General features: G+C 44.0%; 1 protein-coding gene across 1 annotated transcript in view; it reads left to right on the forward strand.

Annotated features, from left to right (window-relative positions):
- Positions 1-632: 632 nt before the first annotated feature.
- The window catches only part of LOC120517763 (MAGUK p55 subfamily member 2-like), an 84,664-nt gene continuing 61,244 nt past the window's right edge, over positions 633-24,052 (forward strand). Inside the window, exons 1-2 of the mRNA XM_039740236.1 lie at positions 633-773; positions 19,004-19,080. Coding sequence (XP_039596170.1) covers positions 19,050-19,080 — 31 coding nt within the window. The 5' untranslated portion in view covers positions 633-773; positions 19,004-19,049. The remainder of the gene's footprint in view (positions 774-19,003; positions 19,081-24,052) is intronic.

Here is a 24,052-nt window from a genome sequence, read left to right on the forward strand (position 1 = left end):
TTATATAGTGCCTTTTAAATCTGTTTATCAATTAAATATTGCCTTTCAAATCTTTCTATTATATAGCGCCTTTCATATCTGTCTATCTATCAGTGCTATAGTGCCTTTCAAATCTATATATTATATAGTCAATTTCATATCTACCTATTATATAGTGCATTTCAAATATATCTATATATCCATTCATTCAGGTCGCTAGACATTAAAGATTTCTGTTTTGGCCAAATGTTAAGAAACTTTTCACAGCCCAAAGAACCCATTATCACAGGCAAGCAGCCTCTCACAGAATGAAATGTTTGTTGTCAAGCAACGGTGCTACGAGGAGCCACGCAAACCATTAAAACGCCATTAAAGAAGCAGCATGTTTAAGAGTGCACTTTCAAAACAAACTGAAGGGCTTTCTAACAGCGAGAAGGTTTATAATTACATCCAGATTATGTGTGTGTGTGTGTTAGGGGCGTTGTTCATGAATATTTCAAATGAGTTAATTCGGATTTTTAACGAAATAGGATGTATTTACTGGTTACATTTATTAAAACAAAATGTTGTGACTTATTAAACGGGGCTCACATGCCACCGTTTCTAGTGTAGTAAGTGGGGACCACCATTAGGCGCCGTACATGCCGCCGTTTCCCTTTTAATAACGGCAGCGGCGATCGTCTCGAGACTTGCATTTATGCTACGAGAGAATAGTCGTTAAGAATTTGCTGTATGGCCCCGAACTGGAAACACATTTGAGCGCGAATCACAGAGAGAAGCGATCGCCTGAACCGGTAAGCGAACGAGTGGCTTCCTCTTCCCTCTTTATTGGTTTCGCAGTGGCTGTTATTCCGGCTCTTCTTGTTTGAATTCGGTGTATTCCGTGGCTCTGTCGCGACAGCGGAGCCTGCCTGTGATTCCGAAGTGTGGGGCTGGTGGCGGGTCTCTGGATGCCTCAATTTGATGGTTATGTGAGGCGCAGGTAGTAGTAGTAGTAGTAGTAGTAATGGTAGTATCGGCGTACTGCGCGTCACGGCGCTTTGTGTGTGCGTTTTTCTACGTGTTTGGTTGGCTAATCGGTAAATCTGTTAGACTGAGGGTAGCGCTACGCCGAAACGCTTTTTTTCTCCTTTTCGTTTTGCTGCTGCAGGGTTTTGATTCTTAGTGGCCCTGCAAGTCCCTCCCCAGTTACAGCAAAATATCTTTACCCGATTGGGCAAAACAGCCGTTCGTGCCACCTATAACAGAAAGTACCTAACACCCTCATTTCTCCTGGCGACCTTTCCATGCCGATGACAAGCATCTAAGATCATTGAATTCAGGAACCCCAGGTTTGGGGAATCGCTGTGGGAACCCTGGAGATAGTTGGTCAAGTAAAGGACTGGACATTCGCGATGGGTGGGTTTTGCACTAAAGACAAAAAACGGGGTCTTTATTGTACCCATAAAGTGCCAGATGGTGCACGAAGACTGCAGGCAACCTCTCGCTAACGCATCACCACGGCGATAAAATGAGAACGAATTACTGTGACCAAGAAGTGCTCTGGCCCGAGGGCTTGATTCGACTCCCCCCAGTGCCCTAAAACTGCAGCCTACAGGTTACCCAAATGAAAACGCAGCGGCTCTGATTTTGCTGTCAGCACTCGCAGCCTCTCCGCCCCCCCAATTACAGACACTCGCGCACGCTCAGTTGCCACACCGCCGAACAATCACTGCCTGACACGCACACGCACAGCTGCGCTCTCGTCCACGAGAAGCTGAGAGAACAATGCGATTCAAAGCCGACCGCGCAGAGGAGCAATGGGCGCGTGACAGCGCAGTTACACCCGTAAACATAACCAAAGGACCACTCCGTTGAGTATCGCGTATTAAGCGGCTTTGAAAAGGCTTCAAATATGTGGAGAAAAAAATAAATCTTTAATGTACGCGCGCGTATATGATGCTAGTTGGGTTATTGTGTGCTGTGAGAGTCACATAATAGAAGAAACGCATTGACATTTCACAGAACTATTTATGCAGCCTGTCACAGATCTCAATAAACGAAACCTTCAAGTGGAGATTTCTTTTGGTAACTGCGATGTTAAGAGAATAAAACGGCACGGAATGGACACGAGCACTGATGTGTTTGTTGGTCGATAAAGCAGTATGGAAATAAATGCGCAGGCTTGGTGTAATCAGAATTATTATTTAAAATGATTGCGAATTTATAATATTTCGAAAATATTGTGTTCATTGAAAAAAACTACATACCCAGCGAAGTCACCGAGATAATGTTATGAGTAAAAGCAACAGGCTTTTATATTTTAGCAATCTGTAAACGAAATCGTCCGCGCCGCGGTCTATCCCATAATGACCACAGTGCAAAACTGTCTGCTTAAGTCAGTATCTATCTATCTATCTATCTATCTATCTATCTATCTATCTATCTATCTATCTATCCATTCCATCCACTATCCAACCCGCTGTATCCTAACTACAGGGTCACGGGGGTCTGCTGGAGCCAATCCCAGCCAACACAGGGCGCAAGGCAGGAAACAAACCCCGGGCAGGGCGCCAACCCACCGCAGTCTATCTATTTATCATTCATATAGTGCCTTTTAGATCTATCTATCTATCTATCTATCTATCTATCTATCTATCTATCTATCTATCTATCTATCTATCTATCTATCTATCTATCAGGCTATCATATGGTGCCTTTCATGACTCTCTATTGTGAGTACTGTGCTGGACACTTTCACGGCTGTTATAGCATAATGCAAGGACAGTATACAGTAGAAGGAAACATAACACGGCTGGGATGGAACTGAAGTAACATCTCTTTCAAAGGGATAACTTAATTGATAAGGAGGGGGAGTTGGTACATCCATGGCTGTTCCTCCCCCAGTATTATAGATGACAGTGCTCCCCTGGCAGGGACCCAGTAATTACACCCGTGGGGATTTATGGGAGTTGTAGTCCTGATGGACAACCCTGTCAGGGTCCTTGGGTACCACCAGAGGGTGCTACAGGTAGAGAGACTCTCTACTTCAGGAGGCTTCCATTTGACCCAGAAGTGCTTTCACTGAGCATGTGCCAGAAGTACTGGTAGGTCTGACATAAAAAGGAGCCATCCAGCCTCCTCCTTCCTCACCTGGAAGGGGGAAAGGGAGGATTCTGGATTGGAAGATTGCAGGTCAACATTTCTTTAAAGTATTTTTCGAAAATAAAAACCTTAATTTTGCACCTGAGACTGAGTAGTGTGCTGTGTCTGGTGTTTTGGGGCTCAGTGGCACCCCCTGTCTTTTACATTTATCTATCTATCTATCTATCTATCTATCTATCTATCTATCTATCTATCTATCTATCTATCTATCTTCATCATGGACAGGTTGGCATCTCCGCTGGGATGGCAGATGTCTCCTTTGCCATCCAGGAAGCCGTGAAGGAGGATGAGTATAAGGGATGGACGTACATCTCGAGATGGGTTCACCATTTTTCTTCATAACTATAAGGGTTGTATGGAACAGACAATATAATGGAAGGACATGTCTCCTGTCTGGACAACACGATTCCCCCTTCCCTGGGTGGGTGCCCATATCACAAGAGACTGAACACTAGATATGGGTGGGGTCCCCCTCCAGGATGAGCAATGCTCCCTGCCTTAGGAATGAAAACTTCCAGAATTCCTCTGACGTGGCAACACTTTGCACAGCCACAGGGCAGGATGGGACCAACTTCTGGGTAGCCTTGTTGGGTTTCCCAGGGGGTGCTGCTGAGTGAGGACCCCTTTGTTTTGTCAGATTTCAGGCCCCAGATGTACTCCCTAGTCCAGCGTAAAGGCAGCTGCTACTCTTTACTCAGATGACGTTGAGTCGGGGTATGAGAAGCACAATGCCTGCCCGGGAGTAGAGGAGCAGAGGTTTGAAGGAAGGAAGGAAAGAGAAGAGGATTTGTACTTGTGAGGAGCTGGGGGCTGTAGTAAAGTCCAGCTGTAACAGAGTCTGGGGCTCTGCTACAGCCCCTAGAGACCCCACTATCTGTCTTTTATATAGCACCTTTTCTATGTATCTAGTCTTTAGTAAACTAGTAGTTGTATCTGTATATCTAATAAACACCATCTTACATCTATGAAGTGTAGCATCTTGCTGTTTGTCTGTTATATAGTGCCTCTCCTCTATCATCATCTATTATTTCTTTATTATTTGGCCGATGCCTTTATTCTCCGTCCTTCCATCAGGTTTGGGTATGTGGGCTAAATCTTCTTGCCGTTGTCTTTACATCTTCATTCCTCACAGCCACTAGTTCATCCCACCGCTGCCACCATTTTGAGATATCCCAAGTGTGTGCAGCCTTGGCAATCTTCCTTCTCCTGCAGCATTGATAGTCATGAACTAAGATGGACTTGGACAATGAGGTCACAAACAGCACACTGCCCGCCTATGAACCTGTTATATGGCGCCTTACACCTTTCTCACTCTTCATGGTGTCTAACATCACATGAGGTTTAATTTGACTGATGCGGAAACTTTGGTTGACTAAGCAGACCGTTGTGATTTCAGAGTCTTCACGTTTCTGTTTTTCGAATTCCTTAGCTGCCTGGCTGTGAAGCGGCACTTTGACTTTCTAATTATTCAGAGGCCCAAAGCTTTTAAGGTATATTGTCATTTTCATGGATTCATGAGTTTGTGGGAGACAGTTGAAGGCGTCAAAAGGTGGCTCATTGAGTTAAAAAGCTCAGTGTCTGCTCTGTGATCTGGCCGTTGATCTGGCTGTCATTTTTCCTCCTCCTTCTCTCCTGAAGTGAGGGTCGGTGTTTTGGTGGTGGTGTTGTAGGGTGGGCTCTCGTATTGAGACGTTTTCCCTGCTGCCGTCCCATTCCTATTAGTCAGTGTTTTTAAGGATGTGGCATCTGGGATGTTCAAGATAGAAGCAGTGGGCCACCTGTCCATCATTATTTAGGGACCGCCCCCCCTCCCCCCACCTTATAGGGGGTAAACTGGGAATTGAAGTCCAGTGCGGTTCATTGGAATGGATTGTGATAGTCGCGTGAGTTTTGTGTTTTCTTTGGTTTTGATCTCTGCCTTTTTTTTTTGTTTGACTTATTTTGCTCTGCTTCTTGGGATTGTTTGTGCGGATTTTATATTTGAGGTCTCTTTTCCTTTGGATTGTTTTGTAGACGACTCTTTTTGCCCCCTTCTTGGCACTTTTCTTTGTTATTTTCCTTCATTCTTGTGAATGAATCCGTTCTTGATAAATCCAGTCATGCTCCGATTTACAGCCGTTCCTTCTGACGGCAAATGTTCCCTCTAAATTATTTTTTTACCGATGAGCAGGTAGATAAACAGAACTTGACTTGTTCCCAGTACTTTCATTTTATAATCGATTTTTTTCAATCCCACTAGACCACCAGCCTTCCCCATGAAGTATCGACTGATCACCACAAAGCATCCAAAAACAAACAATGGGATTTCCCAAAAACAAACAATGGGATTTCCCAAAAATGAACAATGGGTTTTCCCTGTGATAATAATAATAATTCTTTACATTTATATGACACTTTTCTCACAGAGAGGACCCGGCACCTGAGCCCGCGATCCCCTTACTGAGATTCAGCAGCGCTACCAACTGCACCACCTGAAGCACCAACATGTGAATTGAAGCACTGACAGATCAGAACATTGATCAGATTCTTCATGGAGTTTTGAGGGCACAACTGTGCAGCATTTCCAAACTGCTGCAAATGGGAGAGTAATAATAATAATAATAATACATTTTATTTATATAGCGCCTTTCCCATGGGTGTGAGCAGCACCCTGAGAAATGGCCGCCGAGACTTGAATATTGGTTTGTGCTACTCCATACTGGCAGTTAAACCCGCATCAGACCCATAGAGCCTCAGCTGCAATGACGTGTGCACTTTGTGACCGACATGCTGCTAGATGGCCGGTCCTAAATGGAGCGATAAGTCGTCACATGACCGGATTCTTTGTGGGTCTTCTCTCTGCAAGCCCGAGTTTTACAGTTCTCCCTCTTGTGAAGCATATCTCTTACTATCTCAGGACTTTTGTGAATAGTTTGAACTTTTGAAGTCAACGCCCCATTTGGCCCGATGTAGGCCGAAGCCAGCCTATGGAGTGAGAGCTCAGACTGCCTTGCCTTGTTGCCTTTTCAGGGCAGGCTGACAGTTTTGGACTCCGTTTTGGAGGCCTCACACCTTTGCCATTTGTGTGCTGCTGAAATCATAAGAGCTGGTGTCATCTGGTGCAGGCCCCAAGAAAAAGGGGAGCTGGCAGAACAACTCGAAATATAACAAAAAAAAATATATATATATATATATATAAAACGCTTCACAAAAGGGAGGATAACTGTCAACCCCTGGCTTGTGAACAGAAAGGGCAACAGGGGTTTTATGTATATAATAAAGATTCATTCATCAAAATAAATAAATACAGGAAAGTACTTAAAAAAAGAGCCTAAAGGATTTGCCAAAGAGGTAATTCTACAGCCAACATTTTCAAATCGCTATCCAAAAATCAGAATCCTTAACCAGAACCAAAAAAGTCACCCAAAAAGTCAACAAAAACTAGCAATACTCACAGATTCTCCATAATAAATGCCATGGTCTCATGCCTCTGAGCCTTCTGAGGCCACTTTAATAGCCACTGTTGGTGACGTTATGGTGGCCCCACCTCCTGGATGAAAACCCATTATATACAGTACAAGAAACATCATAATATATAAACGGGAGACTACTAACTTAAAGAAAGACTTGAAAAAGGAACATGAACAGAGGCCGCGGATCACACCCTGGCAGGCACATTAGCAGTTCCTTTGTAGGCTGTGTGAGTCACGCCAGGACACCATCAGACAGACACCGCATCTTTATGAAAAGGTCTTTTATTTTTTCCTCCATAATTCACACAACTCAGTCCCGCACAGTCCACTGGGCCTTCTTGCCCCAATCACCTTGATACTGGGCCCTTCTCACTCTGTCCCTTGGACCGCCTTTCCTCTCTCTATGGGAGCCTTGTCCTGCTTCCACTCCCGACTCTAACTCCCAGACCGTAGGAAGGCGGGCTCTTTTATTTTCACCCAGATGTGCTCCAGGTGCTCCCTCTGATGTCACTTCCTGGTGTGGCGGAAGAGCACTCGGAAGCACTCCGGGCGTCCCTGGAGGGATTCTCCTCCATCTTCCCGGGTGTGGCGGAAGTAAATCAATCCCTAGCCCTCTGAGACTCGGGGTGCCCCCTGGCGGTGGCCACAGGTTCCAATAGGCATAAGCCTCCTTGTTCCTCTCCTGTGTTCCTCCTCTGTGCCAGGGCGGTTAGCCCCCTCGTGGCCCAGAGGACATACATGCCACCTTCCGGTCCTGCCAGGCGTCCCGGCCGGGTCATAGCCCCAGCAACTCGCCACAACTGTCAAAGGAAGGACAAACACAGGCTAAAAATTTTGGGGAAGCAACCCAGTAATCCCTATTTAAGTAACAAAATTAAAGATACAAAAATTAAATGCTCAGCTGTCAACAAATAATGCCCCTCTTTAACAAAGCGGGTCTCTGCTGCACTTTCTCTCGCATTCCAAATGAAAGACGTCAACTTCTTTATATACTGTACTTTCAACCCTGGAAGGGGCGGGGCTTGGGAGAATTCTGGGGGGCGTGGTCAGACATCCGCTGATTGCGATCCTTCAGAGCTACAGATGGAAAGGCAAGCTTGCTAGTGAGAGCGCCCCCTCTCTTTACTTGGCGATATCGCTTACCTTGTCAGAGCACACCTGTGTGACAAGACACAAAGAGGACATGCAAACACCCCACAAACAGTGGCTATGACAGGATTCAGACACACAGGGAGAACATCCTTCCATCTATCGATTATCCAACCCGCTATATCCTAATTACAGGGTCACGGGGGTCTGCTGGAGCCAATCCCAGCCAACGCAGGGCACAAGGCAGGAAACAATCCCCGGGCAGGGCGCCAGCCCACCGCAGCAGGGAGAACATGCAAACCCCAAAGCATGTTTTACTAATATGCTGGAAAGTCCATGAGGAAGCACCAAAAGGGTATGACCAGAGTGGAGCTTATGATAAAAGACTGGAAAATGGCAAATATTATCCTGTCATATAAAAAGGGTGACCAGGCAGGTCCAAGCAACTATTGGCCAGTAAGTCTAATGTGCATCACAGGAAAATTAATGGAAGGAATTATTAAGGAGAAGATTGAGCAACACATGGCAAGAACAGAAGTTTGAATGGACAGTCAGGGTGGGGTCAGAAGAGGGAGGTTGTGTTTTATTAATATACTGGAATTCAATGAGGAGGCAACAAAAAGGATACGATCAAAGTGGAGCTCATGAGATTATTGGTCTGGAGTTTCAGAAAGCATTTGATAAGGTGCCACATGAGAGGGTTGGCATCAAACTAAAAGAAGTGGCAGTTCAGGGTGAGGTGGGTAGGTGGGTGCAGAATTGGCTCAGACACAGGAAGCAGAGGCTGATGAGGGTGATTGGAACCTCAACAGAATTGGGTGATGTTAAGAGTGGTGACCAGCAGGGGGCAGTGCTGGGGCCACTGCTTTTTGTAATATATACTGTGGTGTGCAAAAGTATTCAACCCCCTTTAACGTCCTCATAATTTTCTACATGGCAAAAGATTTGTACACAGATGTATCCACTCAGTATTTTAATATAAATTAATGATTTGGATAGGAATATAAGTAACAGGCTGGTTAAGTTTGCAGATGATGCCCGAGCTGGGTGGACTGGCAGATAATCGAGAATCAGTTGACGTATCACAGAGGGACTTGGACAGCATACAGGCTTGGGCAGATTTGTGGCAGATGAAATTTAATGTCAGTAAATGTAAAGAATTACACATAGGAAGTAAAAATGTGGGGTTTGAATACACAATGGGGGCCTGAAAATCGAGAGTACACCTTGTGAGAAGATTTAGGAGTCGTAGTGGACTCTATGATATCAACTTCCAGACAGTGTTCAGAAGCCATTAAGAAGGCTAACAGAATGTCAGGTTATATAGCGCCTTGACGTGTGGAGTACAAGTCACAGGAGGTTATAACACACTGGTGAGGCCTCATCTGGAGTCCTGTGTGCAGTTTGGCTCTCCAGGACACATAAAGGACATAGCAGCACAAGAAAAGGCCCAGAGAAAAGCAACTCGGCTGATTCAGGGACTACAGGGGATGAGTTATGAGGAAAGAGCTGAGCCTTTACAGTTTAAGCAAAAGAAGATGAAGAGGAGACTTGACTGAAGTGTTTAAAATTATAATCAAGACGGTGACTTTAAAATGAATTCATCACGAACCCGAGGACACCGTGAGGGTAAGTTTTTCTTCACAAAGAGAAGCACAGACACGTGGACTAAGTGACCAAGTAGTGTGGTAGACAGGAGGACGTTCAGGACCTTCAAGACTCGACTTGATGTTTTTCTAGAAGGACTGGCGCGCCTTGATAGGTTGACTGGCCTCTTCTCGTCCAGACTGCTCTACTGTTCACACAGTGACTGTGCCAGGGTTCAAACCCAGCCTGTGCGCCATGTCACCTGCATCGTCCAGTTTGTATTTTTAATCACTGAACCTGCACGACTGCTCAATTAGAAGGTAATTTTCAAGCAGGCACTTTACTCCCTTCTCCGACTCGTGCAGCTCCCAGTAAATCTGCTTATTCTTAATACCTCCGGCACCTGCAGTCATCTAGAGACGGAGCTTTTCAATTTTTTTATTTTCCAGTCCCATCTCTTTTATCTCTTAAGCTCTGCTCAAACTCTGAAGGCAGACTCTAACAATGTACGTCCACTAGACCGCCTTAGACTTCATTATTCCTGTGCAAACATTATGTGTGCTGGAGCTTTGGCGCAAGCCAGGGGGACGCTGCCAACTGCTAATAGCTAATTCCCTCAGATCTGCCATAGAGGCGTCTAACCACCAAATCAGAATCACCACGAGGATGACGCACACATTGCCGTGCGACGGGAGACAAGGTAACGGCTCACCTGGGGACAATGCGAGTCTGAACACCCAGATAGGAATGCCAGGCTGCCGCAGGGCACCGGGAAGCAACAAAACAATCCTGCATGGATGGAAAATTACGTCTTCATGGAGAACACTCGGGGGATTCCAGGAATTTGAGGGCTGGAAGGTGGGAGCTCCAACTATCCCAAGGTCCTGCTTGTTATAATTAGGAGTATGAAAGCACATAAGTTCCAAAAACTTTCCAAAATGGCCACTAGAGGGGGAAACTCCATTAAAAACCCCAGCTAGTCAAAGACAGCTCTATAAATAAGCCTTATAAATAAAGATGTATTAATACAAAAAAAAAAAAGTCTAAACAGAAAAGCAAAGAGGTGCTGCCTAAAACAATCCCCAGAAGTCCCAGAACAGGATCAAGAAACGCATCCCAAAATCCAGTAAGCGTGAGTAAACCTTAGGGCAGAAGAAACACAGCACTCCATAGCACATTAAGATGAACTGCAAGGAACTGTGGGATACCCTTATTCTTGTAGGGCTGAAGCCAGTCCTTGACAGTGATGGGGATAGGAGGTCTCACCTCTTCGGGGACCACCCACAAAAAACAGAGAACATAACAGAGGCATGGAGAATAAAGCAGATAATAAAGCATTAACATACACCAGCGACTCAAAAGTGAACACAAAAAGACACAAAACAAGACGTTGTGGGAACCCTACCTGTCATATAAGTCTGCTGATGATGATTCTCGTCCAGCCTGTTTTAGAGAAGGGTGTTTTATTAACACAGATTAGATTAGATTATGGGTGGTGTAGTGCATACTATCACCACCTCATAGTTCCAGACCACATTAGGTGCTTTCCCACCACAGGAACTTTGGTTTGAGGTACCAATGAGTTCCTGTACAATGTAGGGATCTGTACCACTTGTGGTCTCCACTCACTTTTATTTATTGCTTTCCTACTGCACAGCAAGAACCATAACCATCATGCGAAATATATGAAGAGCGATGAGCTGGGAGTTCAGGAGTTCAAGACATTACTACAAATGTTTTTGTTTGCACCATCTGTTGGAATGACAATTGCAAAGTATATGTCTCTCTTATATGCCAGTAGCTGTGCTACCTCTCAAAGACAGGTCGAAATATAAATAATCAACATTGACTTCAGCATTAATATTTGCAGTGCACCATGCAATGCATATGTTTCTGTTATATGCCATTTGGTATGGGATTCATCAAAGTTGTGTTAATGTTAGTGATGCGCCATCTGTTTGAATGAAAGATGCAATGCATATGTCTGTTTAACAGTGTATGCCCCTAGCTGTGGTACCTGTCTAAGATGGGTTGAAATCTAAGTAATAGCATAGACCTCCACATTAATGTTTGTAGAGCACTACGCAATGCAAATGTCTCTGTTATATTGAATTTGGTGTGTGATTCGTAAAAATAGTGTTAATGTTTGTGGTGAGCCACCTGCTGGAATCTCAGAGACATAACAGCCGGATGGACACACAGGCAGGCATGCAGACACTTATCCTTTTATTACAGTGGATTTGGTAAGGGATTTATAAAAACACTGTTAATGTATGTGATGCACCATCTGTTGGAATTATAAATGCAATGCATTTGCTTCTGTTATATTCCACAAGCTGTGCTACCCGTCTAAGACAGGTTGAAACCTAAATAATCAAAGAAGACCTCAGCATTAACATTTGTAGTGCACCATGCAACGCATATGTCTCTGTTCTGTGCCATTTGGTGTGGGATTCCTAAAAATGGCGTTAATGATTGTGGTGCACCATCTTTTGGAATGGCAGATACAGAGCAACCAGATGGACACACAGACAGGCATACAGACACTTATCCTTTTATTACGGTGGATTTGGTAAGGGAGTAGTAAAAGTAGTGTTAATCTTTGTGAGGCACCATCTGTTGGAATGGCAAATGCATTGTAAATTTTACTACTATAAATGTTTGTGATGTGCCACCTGTTGGAATGACAGACATTGCCTGCACACAGACACACAGGAACAGCTATTATATTATATTATATTATATTATATTATATTATATTATATTATATTATATTATATTATATTATATTATATTAGCCGTGCCCCGCAGCTCCGCATATTAGTGAAAAAGGACAGTGAGGAGGACCCTGCCCGGCTCCCACTCCCCTCGGCCTGCAGCCTCTGTCTGAGATTAGCGTGAATAAATTGCTCATGCAAGCGAACTATGATTCTTAGCACGATGAGAGAAGTCGCAAAATCAACCGGAATGTTCAAGCAAATTCTAGAAAAAAACCCGATCTAAATCTGTTAAGTAATTCTCTCGTGAAAAGCGGAAAAGCATGCAGACAGACTTTGGATTTTATACAGTATATTATCATTATATTATATATCCATCCCGCTATATCCTAACTACAGGATCATGGGGGGGTCTGCTGGAGCCAATCCCAGGGCACAAGGCAGGAAGCAAACCCCGGGGAGGGCGCCAGCCCACTGCAGGACACACACACCAAGGACAATTTAGGATCGCCAATGCACCTAACCTGCATGTCTTTGGACTGTGGAAGGAAACCCACACAGACACGGGGAGAACATGCAAACTCCACGCAGGGAGGACCTGGGAAGTGAACCCAGGTCTCCCAACTGCAAGGCAGCAGCACTACCCACTGTGCCACCATGCCACCCTATATTATATTATATTATATTATATTATATTATATTATATTATATTATATTATATTATATTATATTATATATTATCGGGTGGTATAGCGGGCTGGATAATGGATGGATGAATATTATATTATGTTATACAGTATAGGAAAAATCAGTAAAAAACCATCAAGGAAACACATTGTGACGTATTTTCTTCTATGATCCATACCTCTTGTAATGAAAAGAAACACAAAGAAAAAAGGTTTGGGAATCCACCCCATATATTGCAGAGGTTTGTTAAAGGTAAAGAGCTGTGTGATTCTCCGCCGAGTAGTCTACTGAGACTGAGTCACCAAAGAGCCTGGCCTGCAGAGCAGAGGTGCTGTGCTTTTATAGCTGAGGGAAAGGAAGAGGCGGGCCATCTGGAGGAAAACTGGAAGTGAGGTCATCAGAGGGCGTGGTCTGGTCTGAAGTCGGACGAGGAAGAGGACTAGATCTTACTATTCCCGTAAGGATGGCAGAAGAGGCATTAGTACACCTGATTAGCCCCCTATACTTGTGTTTCAGCATTAGCCAGACCCCCCCTGCTGCCTCCCATGTGTGACCAACTTTAGACCCACAGAAAACCAATCTAACTTGTGCTGAGACTCTAAGAAGCTCCCCAAAGTCAATGACTATGGAACATACGAAATTTGACAATTGACAGGAGACCATCTAGTCCCTTCAAGCAGTTTTGCTTAGCTAAGGCCTAAGCTGTCCCAACATCCCACCCAGATCCTTCTTAAAGGTGGTCGATGTTTCTTCTTCATCTCCAGAACTCGGTAGTTTGTTTCAGATTTCCACAACTCGTTTGAGTAAAGACGTGCTTCCTGGTCCTACATGCACTTTCCCTTAATTTCTACTCATGTCCTGAACTGTGTGATTCAGCATTTAGTTGAAATAATTCTTCTCTCTCCATGCTCTTGAGGGTTTTGAAGACCCCGGCTGAGGTCCCCATGCAGTCCGACTTAACAGGTTTAACTCACCCAGTCTGGTCACAGTAGGGATGCTCCTGGTTGTTCTCGTCTGCACAGCTTCAAGCATTGCTATGTCCTTCTTGTCGTGTGGTGACCAGACCTGCACATCTTGCCCCACAGGTGGCCTCATTACTGCATTGTGTAGTTTGAGTTTAACGTCCCTTGATTTATATCAAAGAGTCAAAGTTCAAGATCTTGTTATCAACACCAGAGCGATTGGCCATGAGAGGCTGACTTCTGAGTGCCACAAACTGGTGTATTTACACCAAACCAGTAAGCCTAATAAAGCCCTGAGTCCATTCTGACAGCAGCAACACACACATCTGCTCTCCGGCTGCGTTTCTCCCCACCGTCTCGCTTTTGGTAAGCGCGTCTGAATTGAGCAGTTTTCCTGTCATGATCAGCGTTTACAAATCAAGTTGACACGGAGAGCCTCTTTGTCCTGACTTAGTACGAGCTCACTTATCTTCCGAGAGCCGTGTCATCACCTGTGAGTGGCATGCAGCTTGGCGAAGAGCGGGCGCCGGGCCAGACGTCCACGTCTAGAAGGATTACAGGCCTGCCGGGAATGAATCCAATTTCAAAAGGCGATCCCATTTTACACTCTTAATACTATTTTTTTTTAATAATAAAGAAGAAAAAGATTCCTTTCATCATTTTAGCAAGTTTACTTCCTTACTTTGTGCTTAATGGTTGTTATGGCAACCAGGCATTAGCCTCCCGAGGGGCTGATTCCCTCCCCTTCCTCCCTCTCTCCACTTCTCTCTAAAATTTCAGATTTCTGTAGATTTCACAATGTGCGTCTATAAGGTGGTGCGCCTCAGCAGGTTGTGTCTCATCTTGATAAAATGCTTTTGCTGAAATCAAGTCTGCAATATACAGTAACCTGTAGGGGGCGTAACGGCACCTCAAACCCCAGACACAACCTCACAGACACAAGTCTTGGGTTCAAATAAATGATTTATTAAAGCAAAACGCCTTTAAACAGTTTACTTGTAATCTTCTCAACACAATTACAGCCCTGTTCCTCCAGTCCTACCAGGTGGGCTTTGTCCTCTTTCACCCGGCTCGAACTCACCAGGGTGATGCAGAATGCGGCAACTTTTATATATGACCCGGGAGTACTCCTGGTGCCAGGACACTGGCTGGCAGAAAGTACTTTTGGATCCTGCAGAAGCCCAACCAAGTAGGGATCATTAATCGGTGCAGCACCCACAGAACCCAATTGGTCTGCCCAACAGGTACCATAGCCCCAGGATGCTGCCACTTAGCTTGCTGGCATCTTTCAACATCTGCAATAAGATGCTGTAGATGTTCTATCAGATCTATCTTCTACGCGCTGGTGTGCTGGGGAGGCAGCATAAAGAAGAAGGACGCCCCACGGCTGGACAAACTGGTGAGGAAGGCAGGCTCTATTGTAGGCACAGATCTGGACAGTTTGACATCCGTGGCAGAGCGACGGGCGCTGAGCAGACTCCTGCCAATCATGGAGAATCCACTGCACCCACTGAACAGGATCATCTCCAGACAGAGGAGCAGCTTCAGCGACAGACAGACTGCTGTCACCATCCTGCTCCACTGACAGACTGAGGAGACCCCACACTATGCGACTCTTCAATTCCACCAGGGGGAGTAAACGTTAACATTATACAAAGTTATTGTCTGTAATACCTGCATTGTTATCACTCTTTAATTTAATGTTGTTCTTTACCAGTACTGTATGCTGCTGGAGTATGGGAATTTCCCCTTGGGATTAATAAAGTATCTATCTATCTATCTATCTATCTATCTATCTATCTATCTATCTATCTATCTATCTAAATATTTCAGGCAGGTTGTCTCCAACATCTCTGCATTATACTGGCTTCACAAATAGGTAAAGATCTTCAGTCAAGCCCTGCCAGGGACCCCAGCATACCCTCCTCTGTGTTGGCATCTGCTTCCAATGCCCTGCCTTTCTTCTTGCATACTAGCTTGGCCTCCTGGCCAGGTAAGGAACCTTGACCCATCCCAGCAGGGACGCCAGCCCACACTCTCCATCCATTGCAATACATACTGTATATATATATATATATATATATATATATATATATATATATATATATATATATATATATATATATATATATATATATCTCCATCCATTATCCAACCCGCTATATTCTAACTACAGGGTTCCGGGGTCTGCTGGAGCCAATCCCAGCCAATACAGGGTGCAAGGCAGGAAACAAACCCTGGGCAGGGCACACACACCCACACACCAAGCACACACTAGGGACAGTTTAGGATCACCAATGCACCTAAACTGCATGTATTTGGACTGTGGGAACCTGCATGCCACTAGGGTGTGGTAAGAAAAACTCTCTTCCCAAGATTTTTTTTTATTATTATAGAGAAATAATAATAGTGAATGGCATGATGGCACAGAGGTAGTTCTGCAGCCTCATAACAAGGAAGCTAAGATTCATGTCCCCTGGTTTATTTGTTCTTGCCCTGATCTCGTGGGTTTCCTTCAGATGCTCCACTATCCTCCCACTATCCAAGGACATGATGGTTAGGCTGATTTGGGGGGCTGAATTGGCCTGTGTGTATGTGTGTGTATGTGTGTGTGTGTGTGTGTGTGTGTGTGTGTGTGTGTGTGTGTGTTCATCCTTCAATGGGCTGGCATCCCATTCAGGGCCTGTACTTGACTTGTGCCCTGCGCCTGCTAGAATGAGTCCAACTTCCTGACAATCTTGCTCAATATAAACTGAGCCTGGAGGGTAGATGGATGGGCTAATAATAATAATAAATAATAATAATAAATAATAATAATAATAAACATACCCACATAATCACAAATAACACACTGATGAATTGTCCTAGTTTCGAAACCCGCTCCTGGGGCCTCATGTATAACGCCGTGCGTAGAACTCACACTATAACATGGTGTAAGCACAAAAGTGGGAATGTGCATACGCACAGAAAAATCCAGATGCAGGAACCTGTGCGTACGCAAACTTCCACGTTCTTCTGCTACATAAATCCTGATCAGCGCGAAAAGTAACGCATGTGCACGCGCCTGCTGTCCCGCCCCAACCCCTCCCAGAATTACTATTTGTTGGTTTAAACAGTGGGATAAACAACAAAAGGATTTGATCGAGAGACATAGCATGTCAGAGAAACTCGAAAGCTCAAGTTCACAAAGTCGCACAGTGCCCGAAATAAAAAAGAAGTTGTCAGATATCAAAGTCGCCGTGAAAAGGCGAGTCATAGCCCAACCTCTGAGTGTCATATGAAAGCTTATCAGGGTACAGAGAAAAAAAAATAGGCACACAATGGGGAGAAAAGCACGAAATGTCAACTTTAATCTCGAAATTTTCACTTTAATCACTTAGTTTATTTTGTCATTAAAGTAGAACATCATAAACTTCATCTTGAAATCTTTAATATACTATTTTCTCAAAGTAACTAAAGTAGGACGTTAAATGCTTTTTTTTGTATATGATCTTCTTCTATGTGCTCTATGTGTGTGAATCACTACGTGCTTACGTGCTTTCTCTTTCTCCGACAGGACGCAGAATCCATTACATTCGTAATATTACAGCTCTCTGAATAATTAAAATACTGAGATGTATATGTGATATCTTTTTCATGATGATAGGAATGAAAGCATGTTATTAAACAGGGGTAAACGTTGGTGCAGTGATTGTTTGCGACCTTTGATGAAATACTTTATTGTAGCAGTACTGTCTCTTTCAAATGTACTAACCTCCAATTCCTGTCCTTACTTTTCTTTCTCCAAATACCCAGTCGCCACACAATCAGCTCTGTAATAGACGTTAAACCATCTTTAAGCTTACAACGCCGATTCTTCAAAACTTTTAAGGAACATTGAAATATCTTTGTAGTACGTGTTTAATTATTCTATCCATCTATCCTGCCAGTGTTGCACCAGCCCAGCAAGAATACAGCGCGAGGCAGGATCAATCCGTGAACTAGCTAGTGCTGCGACACCGTGTCCTCACATGTTTAATTATTAACAATACGGATTATTTAAATGAAGTTAATGTTTTATCTGTACAATATAATCAACATATTTTGCTGCATTTCATCTTAAAAATTAAATCGTCATCCCATGTAAATGTGCGCTTTATAAAGTGGCGCAGGTTGTGTAATATTATAACTGTGGTGTAAGTTTACAGTGAGGTGATTGTATTTATAAGTATAGACAGTTCTACAAGGAGCACTTGATGGACTGATTGACTGTTTAAAGTTCTTGGGATGAAACTGTTTGTGAACCGCGAGGTCCGTACAGGAAAGGCTCTGAAGCGTTTTGCCGTGGCTGAGGCAGCGTGTGCTTGATGCTGTATATGGATAATTCTCTTTCCGATCAGCTGCTGCTGTGATTCACACTCAGATACAGTGACATACAGTAAATACTCTGAGTGGTGCAGTGAGAGAAATATGGAAAAAGATGATCCGCTGTGGCAACTCCTAACGGGAGCAGCCGAAAGAAGAAGAAAGCAGTTATGGTATTTGGAATACTATGGCTATTCCCTGGACCATTTTATTGTTACAGGTTAATTACAATAAGATGCATTACACTAATAAACAATATGTGGTTAGTTTCAGTGTGTTTATAAAGCCTCCTCACGAATGTGGATCTAAGACAGAAAGGGTAACTACACGGGAACAGTAGCACTGCTTTGACGCTGGATGCCGCCAGTCTGCAAAACCCAGTGCAGAACGTACGTACGACGGGGTATGAGGTACCGTGGAAAAGTGCGTGGCTTTATGGCAAGTTTAGGTTTTATACATCGCAATTTGAACGTGGAAACGTTCGTACACAACATTTCTGTGCGTCACTTTTCTTCCTCCATTGGCTCTGTACGCATGTTTGGGTCCTGTGACAGGTAAACACCCCGTCCCGTATGCCCAAAGCTGCTGGCATTGGCTCTGCAGCTGAAACGGGTTTGACTTTGACACGTTTTGTTCTGCTGTGCATCCTTAAACATGCTTTGAAGTGCGTCTCCTTTGTTGGCATTCACGATGCCTTCTGCTCGTTGTGCCAGACAAATCCCTTGCAGGTCATGTTGCCATCTTGTAAAGATGGAAGCCAGTTTTTGCTTTGTCGGAGCATAAATAATTTCAATGAAAGTGCTTTGCTTTAAGAATTTTTGCTTTAAATATGTTGTTTACTGTTTATCTATTATTATTATTATTATTATTATTATTATTATTATCTCTCTACACTCGGGTCCCAATCTGGGATCCTAAGTTGGTTCGTCATGTGGTGGGTGCGGCAGTGCGCTGTATCAGCGTGTGCTCCTAACCTCTCTCTCTTGCTCTCTTTCTGAATATAAGCAGTATGTAATATATTTGTTTGCTTGTCTTCTTCTAGGGCAGACCAGAACGGTGCCGCGAGTTGCCCACGTGACGTCATCATCATGCCGGTGGCGTCCGCACACTCAGATTCCGGTAGGTGCCTTTCTTTCTCTGAGTGTCATTGTATTCCCATCCCAGTTGTTACCGTCCAGCCCTGAGGAACGTGCCAGCTGGCTGTGGCGTGGTGGTCGGATCAGAGCGGCCCCTGGGGGCTTAGCTGTTATATGTTGTCATTAGATGCTTTCCCGGCGTAAAAGTTTCTCAGGAACCAGGGACTTCTTAGATACTCAGGACCTTTGGTAGCATTCCCACTGCAGGAACTCTGGGCCATTTGTAGTTTTGCTGGTATATTTTTTTTCTTTTTAGGTCCTACTCCAGGATTTGTGTCACTACCCGAGCCACGGGGCCTGCCTGACCGACCGTATGCACTTGTCATTCAACCCAGAAGTTTTGTGGGCGGGGCTCGGGCGATAAATTGTGCCGATTGGTGGAACAGAAGCGGTGGCGCCCTACAAATTTGTCAATAGTTTTTACTTTCTCGTATACGACGTGTATGGAAAGTATTACAATCGTCCAAAAATTCGATCTCGACATTTTAATGAATCTCGACGTTTTAGACTTCCCTGAGTCCGAAAATGACATTTTTGGAATGATGCGTGTAAATGCGATAACTTGAGTACGCTTTCACTTAGGTCAACCATATTTAGCATACAAGTATTAAGTACAAAACGTAGATTTCTATTAACTTTTGAGCTATTTCCGCTAACCGGAACTGGTACTTTACCTTTTGTTCATGCAACTGCAGAGTCCGATTTATTCAACTTTACTTATATAATAACTGTTCAATATCTTATTTGTTTGATTTGATTTGTTGTTGATGGTTATTTAATGCAAATAATATACAAATATAAGCATTGTTTTGCAGTTTCCTCCTCAAATATCCATCTCCATATCTGAGTATACGAGAAAGTCGAGGGGAGACCATTCCCGATTTTTAGACTTTGGAGATGCAGCAGTGAAGATGGAGATCCGCACTCCGCACCGCATCACTCTTCATGGCTCTCTGCTTGATTTGCCGCGCCATGCACCGCATCGAAGCCACACTCTCCCGCGTTAAGTCGCGATCGTTTCAAAACAATAAGGCGGGCCCCCCGTGAACACCCAAACGCACATCACTCTTCTTTGCACGTCACATATTTTGCATGCTTACAGTTCCTGTTGTGCGGTGGGAACACAACACACGTATGTGGTCCAGCGACCACAAGTGACCCAGGGTCTACATTATACAGGAGCGCATTGGTTCCTGAAAACAAATCCTTGCGCTGGGAAAGCCCCCATATTCAGTAGGACTTCAAGAGATAATACTCAGAAAGGACCCCTTGTGTATAGCGCCTTCCAAAGGCACCATAATGTAATGAGAGCTTTGGCGAAACAATAGAACTTGAGTGGTCTGTTGTGCTGCCGGATTGTTTCAGTACCAGTTACCCCAGTGGACCACTGTAATCCTGTAAGCCTGAAATCCTCCCTCGGTGGTCTCAAGGGTGAATGTAGAGGTGCTAAACTCTGGTCGCACTGCCATTATCCTCAAGACCGTACTGCCTGTCTGCTTAATTCCGTTTAAGTTAGAAATGCAAAGGGCTTCCAGGTTTATATGAACTCATTTTAGATTTCCTGCTGCGCTTTTATGTTATTATGTCGTTCTGGGTGACAGAGAGAGAGATGGAGAGAAACGCAGTGAAGGACAAAACGAATATTCTGCTCTAATGCCACACTCTGCTTCTGGCTAATTTTTATGGCTTGTAAAGGTCACTCATTCACATCGGGCGCTGGTGTGACTGCAGTGCCAGGCTTCTCGCAGGATGAGACCACTCTGTGAAACATGCCCGAGCAACAAGGGGCACCAAAACGCGCAGGGATATTTTAGACGTTAAAAAAATAAAAATGTAAATCGATAAATGTATTGGGAAATGTGACAATAAATAAATGAAAAATACCAGGATATAAAAATGATTGCATTTGTCACAAAACCATTTTTTCGTTGCTTATTTTTTATTTACTTATTTAATAATTTCTTCATGTATTTATTTATTTATTTCAGTCACATGAAAACACTGATGTCGCTTTCACTCGTCAATGTCGAGAGGGCGGGCTCTAGCAAATATACAGTTTTTTGATTGATTAGGGGAATGTGCTGTGGCTCATGCGCATGCTCAGAGTTGTCACTGGGCACCTATATTTGCCTGTAATTGCTGTGCGAGGTGGCGACTTGAATTCGAAAGGTTCCGAGTTCGTCATTAGGAGTCTGCATCTGAAGTATCGGCTGTAAGTGTGGAACTTGATAGCCAAAGCATTATTTCCACAGCATCGACAATTCACCAATCAGAAAACAGCACTCGCTAGAGCCCGCCCTCTCAACGTTGACAGGTGACAGTGAAAAATTTTATTTTAGGGATTCTTTCATTTTGCTTATGGTGTCACTGAAAGAAAGAAAGAAAGAAAGAAAGAAAGAAAGAAGGAAAGAAAGAAAGAAAAAGAAAAAAAGAAGTCCATCTTAATAAAAGGATAAATGCTGCCTGTATGTCTGTGTATCTGTATGTCTGTCTAGTTGCTATGCCTTTGTCATTCCAACAGATCACAGAAATTTTCAGTAACAAAATGACATTGCATTTGTCATTCCAGCACAAACATTAGCACTACTTTTACAAATCGCATACCAAATGGCATATAACAGAGACACATGCATTGAATTTGGCTTTCCAATAGATGGCGCATCACAAACATTTGTAGTAATTAAATTTTTATGGCTTGTAAAAGTCACTTCATTCAGATGTGGATGAACATTAGGCAATGCTGTGACTTCTCAAAGAATGAGCCCACTCAGTAAAACATGGCCAAACAACAAGTGGCACAAAAACTTGGAGGAATGTTTTGGACAACATTAAACAGATAAATACACAAATCAATAAATGGATTGTGAAAAGTAACAATAAACAAATAAAAACACAAGAATATGAAATAATTAAGTGTGTCACAAAATACGTTTTTGCTACTTATTTTATATGCTTTTTTCTTCCTTTCTTTCTTTATGGCATATAACAGAAGCATATGCATTGTATGTATCATTCCTACAGATGGCGCATCACAGACATGTGTAGTAACAAACTTACATTGCATTTGTCATTCCAACAGATTTGATCATGCCAGTCTTTAAGACAGGACCAGTGCCAACCAACCATGTAGTAAGTGTAAGGTTGAAACTGCCATCCCCATCCCCACACCCACGGGAGGCCAGTCAGCATACCAGAATGTCTTCAAACTGTAAAATGACACCCATTTGATCACCCAGCACAGAATATGCCCCACCTGACAATCACCCGCTATGCCATTCTGCTGCCCCATTTCCATTCTACTGTCCCACTTTAAAAAATGTCGGCCCCCTTTCTGAATTCTGGTCTTAAAGTACAGGGTAGCAAGGGGGGTGGGCTCAGCCTGGGTGCTTTAAGTGAAAAGTGGACACTTTCTCCGCATGGGGTTGCCAGTACAATAGAGCTACAGCTCCTCACACACATAATGGGTCAAATTAGAACCGCCAATTCACTTAACGTGCCCTTCTTTTGGATGTGCAAGTAACTGCCAGAGAGAAATACATTGAAGCGCAAGGAGAACTTGCACCACAATGCAGGCACAAGCGGGTATGGCCTGGAGACTTGTCAGACCAGTCTGTGTTTGAGGGGCAAAGTCTCAAGGCAAAGCATTCATGTACTGAACCTTAACAGATGACCTGAAGAAAAGTAGCGTGGCATTTGATGAGCAGGCTCAGCTCCAGAAAGATGGGTAGGGGCATTGGCAGTAGTTCAGAGGGTGAAGAGCTGGGCAAAGGTATCACAAGGCAGCCAGGTGTCAAAGTCAAGCACACCAGCCATTAAGAAAGTCCTGAGCCCATAGTGCTTGTCTAATTCCCCTGGAGACCAAATATTTTTGTCATAAGCCAATTAATCCCCTCCAGCACAGGCAGCTGGTGCATCTGACAAAAACAGGGGGGGGGGAGAAGGTGAGAGAGAGAAAAAGAGAAAGAAAGAAAGAAAGAGAGAGTGGTGAGTGAAAAAGAGAGAGGGAGAGAGAGAGAGGAAGGAAGAGAGCAAGAGAGAGAACAGGGGATTGGGGAAGAGAAAGAGAGATTGGGGGCAAGTGTGAGAGAGGAGAGGGAGAGTGGTGAGTGAAAAAGGGAGAGAGAGAAAGGGAGAGAGAGAGCGAGAGCGAGCGAGCGAGCGACTCCCCTGGGCTCATTTGGCAATTAATGTAATCTGCAGTGACATCGTGAGCTTTAATAAAACTGAAAGAGGATTCTTTAACCAAGAAGCAAATCCATTTTTTTTCTGAGGGGAGATGATTATGTGAAAATGTCACTACTCTTCAGCGGCAGAAAACTTTATTTTAATGATTGCACTTGGAAAAGCTCCAAGTGTTTCCTGGGCTACAGACAGGGATTTAAAATCCTCCGTTTGAACTTCTCATCACCATCCTTAAAAACACAGAAAACTCTGGCGCTCAGCATTTGAATATTTAACTGGTGGTGGTGAAGACGGGATGAAGGTACCTTATAATTAAATTGGACAGTCACTGGTTGAATTATAGGACCATACGGGGTGGCAGCACTTTAAAGTAAGATGAAATCAGAAGATGGATCGTGATGGCAACAATGGCAGAATTTAAAGTAACAAAGGCAGCACACAACAGAAAATTGTAGAACAAGAAACATAATAAGAGACTCAATAACCAGTATATATATATTATATCATCACATTTTAATAAAGTCTGCATGTTATCTTGTGGGGCGGCATGGTGGTGCTGCTGCCTCGCAGTTAGGAGACCCGGGTTCGCCTCCCGGGTCCTCCCTGTGTGGAGTTTGCATGTTCTCCCCGTGTCTGCGTGGGTTTCCTCCCACAGTCCAAGGACATGCAGGTTAGGTGGATTGGCGATTCTAAATTGTGCTTGGTGTGTGTGTGTCCTGCGGTGGGTTGGCACCCTGCCCAGGATTGGTTCCTGCCTTGTGCCCTGTGTTGGC

This window comes from Polypterus senegalus, chromosome 17, assembly GCF_016835505.1.
Source record: "Polypterus senegalus isolate Bchr_013 chromosome 17, ASM1683550v1, whole genome shotgun sequence".
In the NCBI taxonomy this organism is placed as follows: Eukaryota; Metazoa; Chordata; class Cladistia; order Polypteriformes; family Polypteridae; genus Polypterus; species Polypterus senegalus.